Source organism: Brugia malayi, assembly GCF_000002995.4.
Source record: "Brugia malayi strain FR3 genome assembly, contig: Bm_v4_ChrX_scaffold_001, whole genome shotgun sequence".
Taxonomy (NCBI): Eukaryota; Metazoa; Nematoda; class Chromadorea; order Rhabditida; family Onchocercidae; genus Brugia; species Brugia malayi.
This window is the reverse complement of record NW_025062479.1, coordinates 20,276,642-20,291,302: the sequence shown is the minus strand read 5'-3', so window position 1 is coordinate 20,291,302 and position 14,661 is coordinate 20,276,642. Positions and strand designations below refer to the sequence as shown.

The window sequence follows — 14,661 nt, the reverse complement described above, 5'->3', positions numbered from 1 at the left end:
AATTAAGCAACTAATGAGTAAGTGAATATATGGTAAATAAGCGGTTAAGTAATAACCAAAACTAATTCTGGAATTATTTTAGTTACAATTTTTACTTCCCATTATAAATTATTTATTTGATATCATAAAAATTAACTCATTCTTTTATCAAATTGATAATTGACTAATTAAATCGAATTACAAATTTTTCTCGCAATTTAGCTTATAAATATCAATATGAAAAAAGAACGTTGCTGAAATATATATATTTGAGTTACTTATACTGAAAACAACAAAAGAAAAAAGAAAACAAAAAAACAAAAAACGAAAAATAAAAAAAAAAAAAAAGAAAAGGAAGGGAATGATTGACGCATAAAACTTTTAGCAGTTATAAATAATGCACATTATTTGCATACGTTTAACTAAGTATTAAATTAAAGTACAAAGCTTTTAACATTTAGAGCTTCATATCATCTTGCATAAATTTTATAAAATTAATTACACAAAAATGAATTATATTTGATCCATTTTGAGTTGGAATAAATTAAAAACAAATCAATGCATTAATTAATTCAGTATGAAACGAATACATTTATTTGTAATTTTAATAATTATATATATACAATACAAAAATATATTACGATATGAACATTTAAACATGCAATTTACGATTCAGCAATAATTTCGTTTTATTTGTTAGAGTAATAAAATGGCACAGAAAATATCGTCCTTGACCAATGTATGATGAATGTAAATAGAAATATGATAATAAACCAGTTGACCTTGTAACATTCATTATAATAATATTTATTGTAATATTAATAAATATTATAAGAATTATAATATTATTTCTTATAATAATATTTAATATTCATTTATTATAATATTTATTTAATTTTGGTAAATTTAGCCATGTGTACTATGCATGTAAAAATGACATTTATTAGAGATATGTATGATTTTTTGATGAGCAATCTTTAATTTGTGCAATAAATATAGGAAATATGGATAATCCATATATGATCTAATACATAATGCAATATTTAAATACATGAATATATTGGAAATCATAATTGTAATAACATTATCGATTCGAATAATAAAGGTTTTTTATAAATATTTCTCGAGTTGAAAAAATTTAACACCTTATGAAATTTTAAAATACAACGTATGTATTAATTCGTTTTACCATTTTAAAATAAAATATTTATGCTCTCTTAAGTACTGCTATTTGTTTAATTAATGAATCGTAATTGTTAATATAAAATTTAAAATTTAAAACTTAAAATTTAGTTTTTTAAATTTAAAGTTAAAATTTATTAAAATTTAAAATTAGGCATCGCTAAGAAATGATCGAATGAACCAATAACTGTATATGTTTTTGAATCACATGATTTGCTAAATTATTGCATCAAATTCAATATTTAATTTAATTTCTATCAGAAATATACAAAGTTAAAATTTTAGAAATTTGTTAAATTCGAATTTTTAGAACAAATTAAACAATTTTTACTTATTCTATTCTTTTCCATTTGTCATCATAGAAACTGCTAAGCTAATAATTGATTAAAGTATTTTCAAATAATCGATAATTTTCCACAAATTTGTTAATTCTTTTATCATTTAAGACTGATTGTTTTGAAAAAAAAAAAAAAAAATGAATAGGTTTAAATGAAGCAAAATGCTAAATTATTTTTATATTGAAATTTTTTTACATTGATGAATGAAAAAGAAAAATGCATAAAATTGATTCATTTTTTTTCAATTCGAAAATTTACAAATATTTTGGAAATAAATAAATGCATTTTTGGGTGAAATTTCAACTTCTTAGCAAAAGTAATGAAATTATTGGAGTTTTTTAAATCATTTCAATTTCATCAATTCTTTTTTTTATATGTGTGACTAACTTAGTAAGAAAATAAATATCGAATTTCCAAAATAAATTCAGCTTCAGATTACATTAAATTAATCAAAAGAAATAATGTGCTAAAAAAGGGATATTTAAAAGAAATTTTAAATACTTATTTAAGTATGCAAATAAGTAAATAAATGTATATATTCTTTTTACCCTTGAAATTCGCAGTTGTCCCATTTCTTTTTTTTTTTTTTTCTGATCTTTTAAATAACAATCAAATTTTTATTTTTTACTATTGTGAATGTATTTTTTACTAAAAAATTCAATCCATTAACAACAAAAAAAAATTTTTTTTCCAAAAAATAAAACTTCGAATGCATTGTTCAACTTATTCGGCTTTTTTCCTTTTTATGGAAAATAATTTTTTAAAAGAAAACTTTTTTACAGAAATTATTATTTTATTGAATTTATTTGAATCAATTTCGACATATGCCGAAAAATTTGATATTTTATTATTATTTCTGTATTTTTTTTTTGCTCAAAATTTTGCAATTTCCTTTTCCTTTTTTCAGGAAAAACCAAATTAATTTTGAACGTATTAAAATTGAAAAATAAGTAAATAAAATATAAGAAATTTTTTCTTCTTTCTGTTTATTTCATTTTCATTTCAGAATATTTGCATTCAACAAAATTCCAATAAAAATGGTAGAAAAAAATGCGGCAAAAAACATTGGTTAGGTAATAATTATCGTAAAATAAACATAGTTAATTATTTATAACACATTATCCGATGATATTAACACAAATATTTTCATTTGCTTCATTTTTGCTAAATATTTGTGCTTAAATTTCTAATTTTGTATTACATTTTTTCTTATAATTTTTTGTTTTACATTATTTTTCACTTAGTATTATTAAAATTTAAAAATTTCATATGTTTTGAAAATTTTAACTAAGATTTTAAATGCATTATTTAATTTTAGTTCTATCTAATTGTTTACCTTTTTCGTTTTTTAAATAGAAGCTATAATAATTTAAAGCCGAAGAAAAATGAAATTTGTTTTTTCATAATTATTTATTCATTTATACTTCGTTTATGTTTCAGTTTTACATTGCATATAAATAGTTTTTTAAGCTGTTGTAATGTTTTATTTTTCTTGTTTCATTTTATGTCCAAACATCTATCAAATATGTCCTGCTATTTTAGTTAAAAATTTTTTAAGTTTTAAATGTGGAATTCAAAAAGTTTAAAATCCACGTTTTAAAATTAAATGGTTGTAATGTTTGCATTTCTCAAAATCTTTCCGCCTGCTTGCATAATGCAACAGAAATTCGTGCTATTTATCATGCAGTTAGCGTTTTGCACAAAATATTTCATTCTGTATAATAAAAGTGAAAATCCTATTTCATTTTTTTCTTCAATAAGAAGAAATTTCGAAGTTTAAAAATGAAATACTAAAGGTCGTAGTATTTTTTTCTTTTTTTAAATTAACCAATCATTTGTTACAACTTTTCATTCTGCTTTGATTTTAAGTCTAAATTACAATTTTTTTTTCAAAATTTTTAACATTAATTTTAATTGTAATATCTCCATCTTTTTCCAGTTTCTTTTATTGATCTTCAAATCATAAATTCAGTAATATTCTTTTCAGCGCTTTTTTTTTAAAAAATTTCTTGAAAACACTTGTTTATTTGAATATTTACCTAAAAAAAATATAACTGAACTTAAAAAAAAAAAAGAAAATCAATTTTTAATTTGGCCATAAACTTTCAGAAGATGGTATGAAGGACAGCTATAAAACGACGCTTCAGCTAAAAGGGTTTTGCATCTATGTATACGGTCATACATTACACTTAAGCATACTGTATTGTTCATAACATTTCGTACTTCGATTAAAGTTATATAACCGTTACAGTAGTATAATTGATGGGATTGCATCGTAGTATACTGTACAACGCCCATATAATGCATCCTGTACATAAAGTAACACCCCTTACGTAGTATTTCATACATATTACTTGTAGTATTTGTAGTAAGATTTGCATTAAAATATTTTATTAAATTGTACTACATTACATTAAATCATACTATATTTGTTATACTTTTTTAAAAAAAAAAAAAATTCCACACGGTGTTTTGTTTTTTTCATTTTTAATTATTGCAAAGAAGCTTATCGGTCAACTGATATCATCAAGGTATTTGGAGCAATATTTTGAGCATTTTTAAGTATATTGAGGTTTTTGATCTCATTTCCATAGATAATATAAGTAGTTACTGAATGGTTCTAAATTTGATGACTGATATAATTATTGGCTTACTATGATAATGACCTCATTAAGTTGATAATTGTCAACGGATTTAGATTTACACATGTTTGTAATGACGAGTAACGATTGATACTTCCCTATCAATAAAATTGATAATAACGCAATAAAACTAATAACTGATAGAAATAGCTGTTAATTATCAAAAAACTGATTATAATGCGTAATGCAGGACTAATAACATATTAAATAACTAATAATTATACTTCGAGCATTTTAGTAAATAATTTAATAATAATAATAATAAACGATAATTTAAAACTAATCCTAAAACTACTTGAGTAACCGACAACTGCGAATAAATTTCCTCCGAATTTAACTTTATAGAATGTTTTCCAAAATGAACCAAAATCTGCAACTGCTAAAATGCCCGGTTGTTCCAAGTGAGAGTTCATATGAAATTATATCAGAAGGACCCATATCAATATGGTATTACGGGAAAAGAGAGAAGAAAACTGATTATTATGCATTTCAGGTTACTACTTAATGATATTATATGCGAGTATTATTTCTTATCCATTTAAATGCTTCCCAATATGCATATATATATGCATGCTATTTTAGTACTCTGAAATTTATTCCTTCTTGTAAATTTTTTATTTTAAATTAAATATGAAAATATTTTGATTTGAGTAAAAATTTCAGGAATATTTTTAACTAATTTAAGGTAATTCGAGAAGTGGTACCAATGCTCTTTATTACATTTAATCATCAAACATCAATTATCGCACAATCTTCCTTACCCATTTACATTCCTATCAATATAAACATTATTATCGATGTAATTATCCGACAAAAAGTTTAAATTTAAAATTCAAGCTTGAATCTTAAAATTTTTAAATTAATCAACAATATTTAAGCAAAAATATTCGTAGAAAGAAGTAATCGAAAGCTCTTAAACACGGATGAATCGTAATCACAATAGTTCAAAACTGATTTACCCGATTAGATCATCATTGTCAATATTGTACTGCTACTCCTAACTTTGTTTTATCTCTTCGAAGTGATTTGGTGATAATTTTATCACATATCACTAGATATCATCAATGAGCAATGTCAGAATTACGCTAGTATCAAAGTCGATTTCCATTGCATTATTACTAAATATCAAAATCATGCTAACAAAATTTGACGCTAGCTCTTATCAAAATACCGCATAAACGATTTTCTTGTCAGCATATTCAATGACTAGTATTAATATATTAAGGGTAAAAAAGTACAATTATATGTTGGCGAAGGTTGTCAAATAACTAATAAAGAAAACCAGAAAAGATATTTGACGATTTCGAATGCAGAATTCGAAATTCCAAAATCGCGTATTATTGTCCTACATTGTGCCAATGTGAAACAACAATTTCGGGATGTCATACAGGTGAGGTAAAAAATGCTAACATTAGTTAGAAAATAGATAAAGAATTGATTTTAATAAATCATATCAATTAAATTATCAAGTAAATAAAATCCATACTTTAATTGGCACTCTTTCATGCTAACATAAATGAATCTCCCGATAATATTTTAAATCAATCATGTCTTCAACCAATTTTTCTCACTAAATAGAAATTATTAAACACCAGCCACTGAAATAACACCAATGAATTATACAAAATAATTGACAAAAATTTCTAGGTGATCATCACAGATGGAATGATTGCTTATTGTGGTGGCAAAAATCATATACGACTAAATGCCTCTGATACAAAAATTATCGTCCTAAAGCAATAAAGAGTTAAATAAACTTAAAATATAAAATTTAATAAATTAATTACAATAATATTTCTTTTTTATATAACTTACTTGGATTAATCGTTTCAACTTTCCTTAGCGCTAAGAAGTTCAAAAATAACAAAGCATGTGAAATAAACAGAACTAAATAGAATAGTAAACTTGTTGAATCTAGTCAAACCAATATTAATGAATGCTGAAGTGCGGAAGCGATAAATTCATATTATTTTTATATTTGATAAATAATCAGCAAAAATCCTTAACAACATAATCACTTTTGCACAAAGAAATATCAAAAAAAAAAAAAAAAAAAAGCAAAGAAGCAAAAATTGTATTAAAAATATCAAAGGTTTTGGTGAAACAATGTTTTCAAGCGAGAAATACGATCGTTTCATCTTTTGTTACGATTTTCAAAATGTTAGCAATTAATTCAGTCATCAAAATTAATGTTTCACCTTATAATTACCCGTTAAAAAAATACTTTTACAGTATCAGATATAATCTTCAGTTAGTTTTATCAATCCTATAGTATCAAATATAAACTTCATACTATCTACATATTACGGAAAGTGCAAAAAAAAAAACTTATCATTGGTAGTAAAATTAAAAAGAAATTCTTCTTTATACTTTTCCCTCTCCCTACATATCAACTATAGACTATTCCTACAGCATCAAACAAATAAACTATCCATTACAATATAAACTATAATATTCCTCTAAATTTAAGAAAAATTTGTTGAAACAAAATTCTTTATTATCTGCAAATTTAAATGCAAATTTTAATTATAATTTTTTCATATGCTATCATTTAAGAATCCGAAATAATATGAATTCAATTTCTAATATGAAGCAAAATACGTCACAATAATAATGCAAAATATTTTAATAAACATAAAGGAGAAAAAAATACAAAAAGCTAATGGTCAAGTGTATTTTTCCTTTTATATACGTGCACGACATATATTGTACATACATATATAACGTATGTCTATTATACATCATAATCATTTACTGTTACAATTATTGCTATTAATATTTAATCCTATAAGTATTATTCATATTTGTCAAAAAAAAAAAATTAATACAGAATTAAAAAATAACAATGTAATATGAATTATTTCATTTTGAATAATTCATAAAAATAATAATATATGCTTAATAGGCTAATATTATTAATTAAATGCTAGCCTTTTATTCACTACAATGTAAGAGAGAAAAAAAGAAAGCAAAATTCAGAATGTAAACAAACAAATAAACAAAAATAGAACATACAATGAGAATATACATACAACAATAAATACACTTGACCCTAAACAATATAATAAAACTTCCTTAGCTTTTCCTTTTCTTTTTCTTCCTTTTTACCGTCGTTTTTTATTTTACAATTAATGGAGAGGTTAGAAAAATACCCTGTTAATTAAGGAAGAAATTAATTAACTAAATAAAAATGGATTAAACTGTGAACCAAGTAATGGACTAATCGGATTGTATGGTGACTGTAACATGGACAACGATGAAATCGGATTAAATTGTTCGGTTGTCATTGATATGCCACTACTAGCAGTACTATTACCCGTTGTAATATTTCCCATTGCTGATTGTAATTTCTGCAATGAATGAAAAATTTGCACTAAAATTTAACAAAACCTTAAACTAATTAAAATATTTGTGTAAAAAGAGAGAAAAAAAGTTGCTAATAAGCGATCAATGTATTAATTTGTTTAACAAATATATAATCACAAAAAAAATATAAATATATAATTGTTATCAATTTTCTTTCAACAAATATTTTGAAAAAATTTCTTGGTAATGGTAATTTATTAAAGAAAGAAATTGACAGTTATGATAATAAGTATTAGACAGAAAATATCAAAGTGATCTGTAATTAATTCATTTTAAATTTAAAAGAAAAAACATATAAATTCAGTTGTGAGCTTTAGAAAAAGGAGCAAAAACTGAAATACAAACTAAAAAAAGTGAAAAAAGAAAAAAAGGTGAATTTCATATTAACCTCTTGATCAACACAATCCAAAGTAGCAGAATCTTTTAAAGGTGCAGCAGCGGTGGTATTTGTAGCAGCTGCAAGTAAATGATTACGATATGCAGCTAATAACATATTGTTTTGCTGTTCCTGCATTACCCGAGCTATAAAAAATCGTCTAATATCATGAGCTGTTGGAATTGATGATAACGAATGCGATCTGCAAAATAGTAAATCATACTTCTCTTAAAAAAAGAAGATGAAACAGGCAACAGTAACGATAATATAATGACAAATTATGCGAAGATTAATAAAAAAAACATTACATTTGAAATAGTAACAATAAAAATATTAATAATTTAATTAAGTTGATTAATACTTAAACTATATTTTAGTTGATCGAAATTTACATTTGTAAAGATTATATTATTACACCTAATTCAATAATTATTTATATCGCATATGCGGTAAATGAAATGACAAAAGTAACATTTCATCAAATGATACGAAAATATTTCCGAAAACTTTTCATAATCAAAAAATTATTTAATAAAGGTTTCCAAGCAAAAGAAGCGATATAACAAAAAAAAAAGCAAATTATAAGAACAGAAGGAGATGGAAGAGAATGTTATTAAAATTCAAATAAATCTATTAGAAATCGACATCGAAGAATTGTCTAGAGAAAACAACAACTATATATAAAAGAACAGACTGATTAACCTGGACTTTTTACTAATTAATAATGAATGAGTTAGAAGCTTTCATAATCAATCCCATCTCGCTGATTTGACCTACTTCAAAATTGATTAAAATGGATGATAATTTGCGAAATGCAACTAGTATTGTATCAATTAACTTTAATTAAGCACATTGTAACAAATTGCATTTCTCTTCTTTTTTATTACATCAATCAAACAAATTATCAAAAAAGAGAAAAAAAGAAAACATGAAAAGCAAGAGTTGCAGTAATGGAAATGGTAAAGAATTCCGATCAAAATGAAACAACAACAATAACAGCAAAGTACGTACAAAAGTTTTCATTAATTTTAATAATTCTTTTTTTTTATTAATTTTTTGAAATGAAATTTTACAAAGTAGACGGCCAAAAACAATAATCAGATAATGATAAAACATCTGATACCAAATTTTGATAACATAATTATTTCATAACATTAATGCATAGGAAATATTTAAAAACAAATTGCATGAAAAAAAAAGTGCAAAATGAAATGGTACCTTTGTTCAAATGACGATGGTAGCATTGACGGACCAGTTGTTGCTGCTGCTGTTGTTGTTGTCGGAAGTATCATTGCACATGTTTTGGTCAACAAATTCTTTGTCGCACCATGTGAACGACGTTTTGGACGATAAACATAATTTGGATGACGACGCATTAATTCTTCCCGTAATTCTTTAGCCTAACAAAAAAGATAAATAAAATATATAAACGAAAGGTAAAAAAAATAACAAAGAAAAAAGAAATAAATGAACGGTTGCTTCCATTAACAGTGAGTAATAAACAGTAATTGGTAATTAATAATTAGTACTAATATTAACTAATGGTTAACAATAATAAATGATAGACAATAAGTAAATAAATAAACAAATAAGCAAATATATAAATACACAAGTAAATAAACAAAAAAGTAAATAAATAATAATAAACAATAGCAAACAATAAATAATAATAGTAAACAATAGTAAAACAATAAATGAAGAAATAAACAAATAAAAATAATTTTTGAGAAAAAAGAACTTGAAGAAAAATTTTAAATTATTTCTTCTTTTTTATTCAAAATAAATTAAATTTTTGAGAGAAAGAAGGATTTGAATTCAAAAAAGAAAAATAAAATTAGCTGATGAAATTTCTCTTTTTTCATTTCTTCTCCAGCTATTTCAATTTTTTTTTTATTAAATATTAAACAACAAAAGAAGAAAGAGAACAAACCCGTTTAACATATGGTGCTTTTTCTTCAGCGCTCATTTCCCTCCATTCAGCACCCAATTCTTTGCTAATCTGTGAATTATGCATTTTTACATCTGTGCTAGCAATTTGTGCTCGACGCATTTGAGACCATACCTTTAAAAAAAAGTATGTCAAAAATTTAAATTTTAAATGCCTGTCGGAATGATTCATTAAAAAGTTACAATTATTTCATTATTATTATTATCATTAATTACTGATTATTATTACAATTATTATTATTATAGTTATTATTGTTATTATTATTATTATTATTATTATTACTATTATTATTATTATCATCACTATTGCTAAATGATGATTTAAACTATTCAAATATAATGTACAAAATTTAATATTATTCAAGAAATAGTTTGTAAAAATTAACAAATTAATTATATATTCAGTACATTTATCTATTCATAATTATTTATACTCACTAGCATCTTAACTATTATTTTTATTTGTTTATATTTTATTTTCATTTTTCATGTTTTTTGCAATCCTCGAAAAGACAAAAAATAACTTTCAGACACATTTATATTTACGTGAAATTTATTACAATAAGTGATGGGCTTTTATCATTATGTTAAAAATTACATGCAAAATTTTTTATAAGAAATGATTATTTGAAAGAAGAAACCATGAAAGCATTCATCGGTCTTTTGATCCGTTTCTGTACATCATACTCATTTATTTCACCACGATGATCTTCATCAATCGACCTTTTTGCATTCAAAGGTATGTTAGGTGAACCTATCACAAAATATAACCTTTTAAGGTAATTAAAATTTCAAATAAAAAAATTTAATTACGATAATAATGGCTTTGATGTTTATCAAAGATATGGCAATAGCTTGTACAAAAATTATCAAAATTTAAAAATGCTGATAATTTTGAGCTATCAAGTAGTTCTGTTTTAATCAAGTCGTACAATGTACAATTCATTTCGGCTACTGTATTATAGTTCATTAAACTTACTCTATTATTTGTTTATTGTATTTACTTATTTTACATATTGCTCATTTATGAATAATTTAATCAATCGTAATATTTCATACTACATAAGTAAATCGTATTTGATATGTAAACAATATAGCAAAAAGAATTATTTTTCTTCAATATAGGATGATTTTAAAATTTGTAAATTTTTAAGAGAGTTAAAAAAAATTTTTTAATTTAAAGCTTGAGACAAAAAAAAAAAAAAAGAACAACATACTTGATTCACAACATTCTGTGACACCATGGAGATCAGCAACGGATGGAAACGAAGAGGATGAAGGCTCGCCAACTGCTCCTGATGAATTCATTATGACCGACTGATGTTGTTGCTGTGCCGCCTGTTGTTGTTGTTGTTGTTGCTGTTGTTGTTGTTGTTGTTGTTGTTGCTGTTGTTGTTGTTGCTGTTGTTGTTGTGATGATAATGTTGGTGGTGGCAAATTGATAGGGCAGATTGCCGATTCAATTGTTAGAGTTGGAACGGACAATAGCGATTGAAAATGATTCATCTAAATGCTATTTAGATTACATTTCCCGCAATAACAATAACCTATTTCATTTCATTTCAGTTTTTTTTTTTTTTTTTTTTCACATTTCAAAAATCCTATTGCTTTCGCTTATTTTACTCTTTCATCAAATACAGCAAATATCGCTGAATCAACACTATACTTTTGCAAAATAAAACACAAAAGGAACGATAAAAGAAGTTGGGGAAACAAGCAAGACGAGAGCGGGGAAAATGATAGGAAAGTGAAATAAAAAAAGGCAAATTTAATGTAAATAAAAAAGAAATATTATCTAACAAATGATTATAGTAATAATATTAACATCAGTTCGAATATTTGATACATTTGCATATTTGTAGAAAAAAAAAAGAAAAAAAAAAGAAAAAAACGACCAAATAAGAAATGTTTTTAGTTTAAAATAATAATAAATTTATACTATTTCCATTTTTCTTTCATTTTTCTCATCCTTTCATCATTTATTCCTTTTAAATGCAATATTTAAGTTAGTTATAAAATGCACAAACAACTATTTAATAAAGTACACGAATAAATGAAATGAATTAAAATGGACCAACAATAATATGTTATGCTTCTCCTTCCTTTTTTCTTTTCTTTTCTATTAAAAAAAATGAATCTGATTTGTTTACGTATTTCATTTTGTATTTTAGTAAACAATATATATATATATATATATATATTTATTTATTTTTTTTCTTACCCGTAATTAATGAATCAAAAAGGAAGAAAAAACAGTCCCCAGTTAGCAGAATGAATGGTCAGTGTTATGAGTTGTTTACTAACATAATGATGGTCATTTGAATAATATTTGCAAAAAGCTGTACATATATAAAGTAGCAAACAAATTATATCTCTAATTAATCAACTAAAAGAAGTGGTTAATTTCATTTCTCTCTCTTCCTCTCTCTCCCACTCTTTCTCTACCGAATGGTCAATAGCATTTGATTATGGAATAATGATGGTCATTTCAATATTATTTACCAAACATATAGAAGAACAAAGCAGTTATACCAGCAGATAATCATTCATGTTAACAAAGTGATTTAGTAACAGATAATATATATATTATTATAATATATTATATGATATATTATTATATATGGTCAATTTGACGAAGAAAAATGTCCGAAAAAAAATTGGTTGATAGGAAAGGAATAAAAGTAAACAGACATTTATATTTAAACTAAAGTAAACATTTTATTTGTCTTGTATTAAATGATTACTTTATTTTATTTGCTCTCTAATGGTCAAGCATTCATTGCTTTCATCATTTTCTCTTTTTTTCTAATTTAATCGATGATATCTCTCTCTCCTGCACTCTCTCTCTCTTTTCTTTTTTTTCTCGTTATTGAATTACTTCTTATCTTACTATCTTTGTCACCCATTCATTTATTCCTTATTTAGTTAGTTAAATTGTTAAAAGGAAAAAAGAAAAATGGACAATATGAGATTTGAAAGGAGCAAAAGAGAAAATGGAAATCGTTTTTCTTTTTTCCTTTTTTTTTTTTTTTTGCTTTCTTCATGGATAATTTATTATTATACTCAAAGATATTAACATCCTTTTAAGCGTTATAGCTCATATGAAATTCCAAATTAATTCAACATTTCGGCCTTTTTTAATTGAAAAACAGAGTGCTAATATAGTATTAATAAAAATAAACATAATATTGATAATAATAATTAATAATTTAACTTGTTCGCTTAAAAATAAAAATTTTAAATAATCCATTTAACAAGAAGAAATTTAGACAAATTTCTGAAAAAGCGAAAAAAAAAAAACAGGAAAGAGATGATATAACAAACTATTAACTGCTATGAAAAAATTTTTCAAAAAAAGCAGTGAAAATTTCCTATTTTCTTTTTTAAATATTTCGGAAATACTTCAAAGAAATTTTTTCAGTACAATGCTAAAAGAAACGCAACATTTAATCTCAAAAATAGAAGGGAGTGAGAAAAAGAGAAAGAGAAGGAGAGGGAGACAGAGTGAGAGAAATAAATGAATAGGTGAATGAATGAATGAATGGTAATTTTAGTGAGTTAATAATAATGACGATGATAAATTAAGATTGAAACTATGTAAACGAGAGAGAAATCCTTCCTACTTAACTTAAGGAACACAAAGTAAAAGAAAAGGGAAAAGAGAGGGAGAGAGAGAGAGAGATCACGTTGAGGAGTTGGGACAAAGAAGGAAGACAGGAAGGACAGAAAGGAAATGAATGGTAAACACATTGAAATGCGACGACTGTCATGAATTTTCATTTTGAAATTGCGAAATATTTCAACAAAATGGTATTTGTAAATGTAGGAACTGCTAATATTTGTGAAACGTTTGAAATTATAGAAATTAATATCGGAGTGTATTAAACTATAAAATTATGAAATTTACACAAATACTTCTGAATAATGAAAATTAAAATTTAGAAAAGCAAAAATTCAAAAACCTAAATAGAAAATGAAGATAAAAATTAATGAAATGTTTACAAAAATAGTCTTTACGTATGTATAAATAAGCATATATATGTATATATTTGCTTATTTATATATTTGTTTACCTTATTTATTTAATTTCGAGAAATTTCAAGAAAATAAAAGAATATTTAGATTTTTCACTGGTTCCGCACTTAATTTTACCCATTGTTTTTCCCATTCCTAATTGATTTTTCGAATTTTTATATCTAAATTGATCAAACATTTGTAAGATTTTCCTTCCATTCTTCTTTTTCTCTTTCTACTGCTCTTTTTATATCTTAAGACTAAAAAAAAGAATGTTTATTTTATTTGTCTATTTGTTTCGGGTGAAAATTTTAAAAGGTTTCAAAATATTTCAAATTTCATACTATTATATTTACAAAAAAAAAAAAGGAAAGACGGAAATTTTTTAATTTTTAAATGTTAAGCAAACAAAAATCTTTGAACTTTCTATTTTATATCAATCAAATGATGTAAATGTAAAATTACATTAGGCTCAATTATATATCAATCCATTATTCCAAGAATACTCAATGGATTCAATTTAACAAATTTATAGGTTCAAATAGAGAGATAAATATTTGTGTTATTTCCTCTTCCTATTAAATGCGATATATAGTAGCACAATCATTTGAGATAATTAATCTATTTATTTGTCCCTATCACGCACAGTGTAAAGTGCATCAGCCTCGCCATCTTCGATACATATAATCCGGAAATAATTCGGAAAACTGATTCATTCACCGCAATAACACCAAACTATTTGTCCTATTCTTCTCGCTTAAGCATGCTTAACTATATAACCTACATGCGTTATGAATATTATTTAACAAAAGTAATA

At 24.2% G+C, this 14,661-nt stretch overlaps 2 protein-coding genes across 2 annotated transcripts; one reads left to right on the top strand and one right to left on the bottom strand.

Annotated features, from left to right (window-relative positions):
• Positions 1 to 4,487: 4,487 nt before the first annotated feature.
• Positions 4,488 to 5,884, top strand: Bm1115 (Uncharacterized protein; the record flags this gene model as incomplete). The annotated part of the gene is made up of 4 exons (XM_043075519.1): positions 4,488 to 4,634; positions 4,827 to 4,940; positions 5,367 to 5,531; positions 5,789 to 5,884. The coding sequence occupies 4 exons, from the start codon at positions 4,488 to 4,490 to the stop codon at positions 5,882 to 5,884; spliced, it is 522 nt and encodes a 173-aa protein (XP_042931453.1).
• Positions 5,885 to 7,317: 1,433 nt separating this feature from the next.
• On the bottom strand, positions 7,318 to 11,336 carry Bma-sox-4 (HMG box family protein; the record flags this gene model as incomplete). The annotated part of the gene is made up of 6 exons (XM_043075518.1): positions 7,318 to 7,491; positions 7,896 to 8,085; positions 9,102 to 9,283; positions 9,814 to 9,945; positions 10,472 to 10,584; positions 11,048 to 11,336. 6 exons carry the CDS (start codon positions 11,334 to 11,336, stop codon positions 7,318 to 7,320), a joined length of 1,080 nt encoding a protein of 359 aa, XP_042931452.1.
• Positions 11,337 to 14,661: the final 3,325 nt, after the last annotated feature.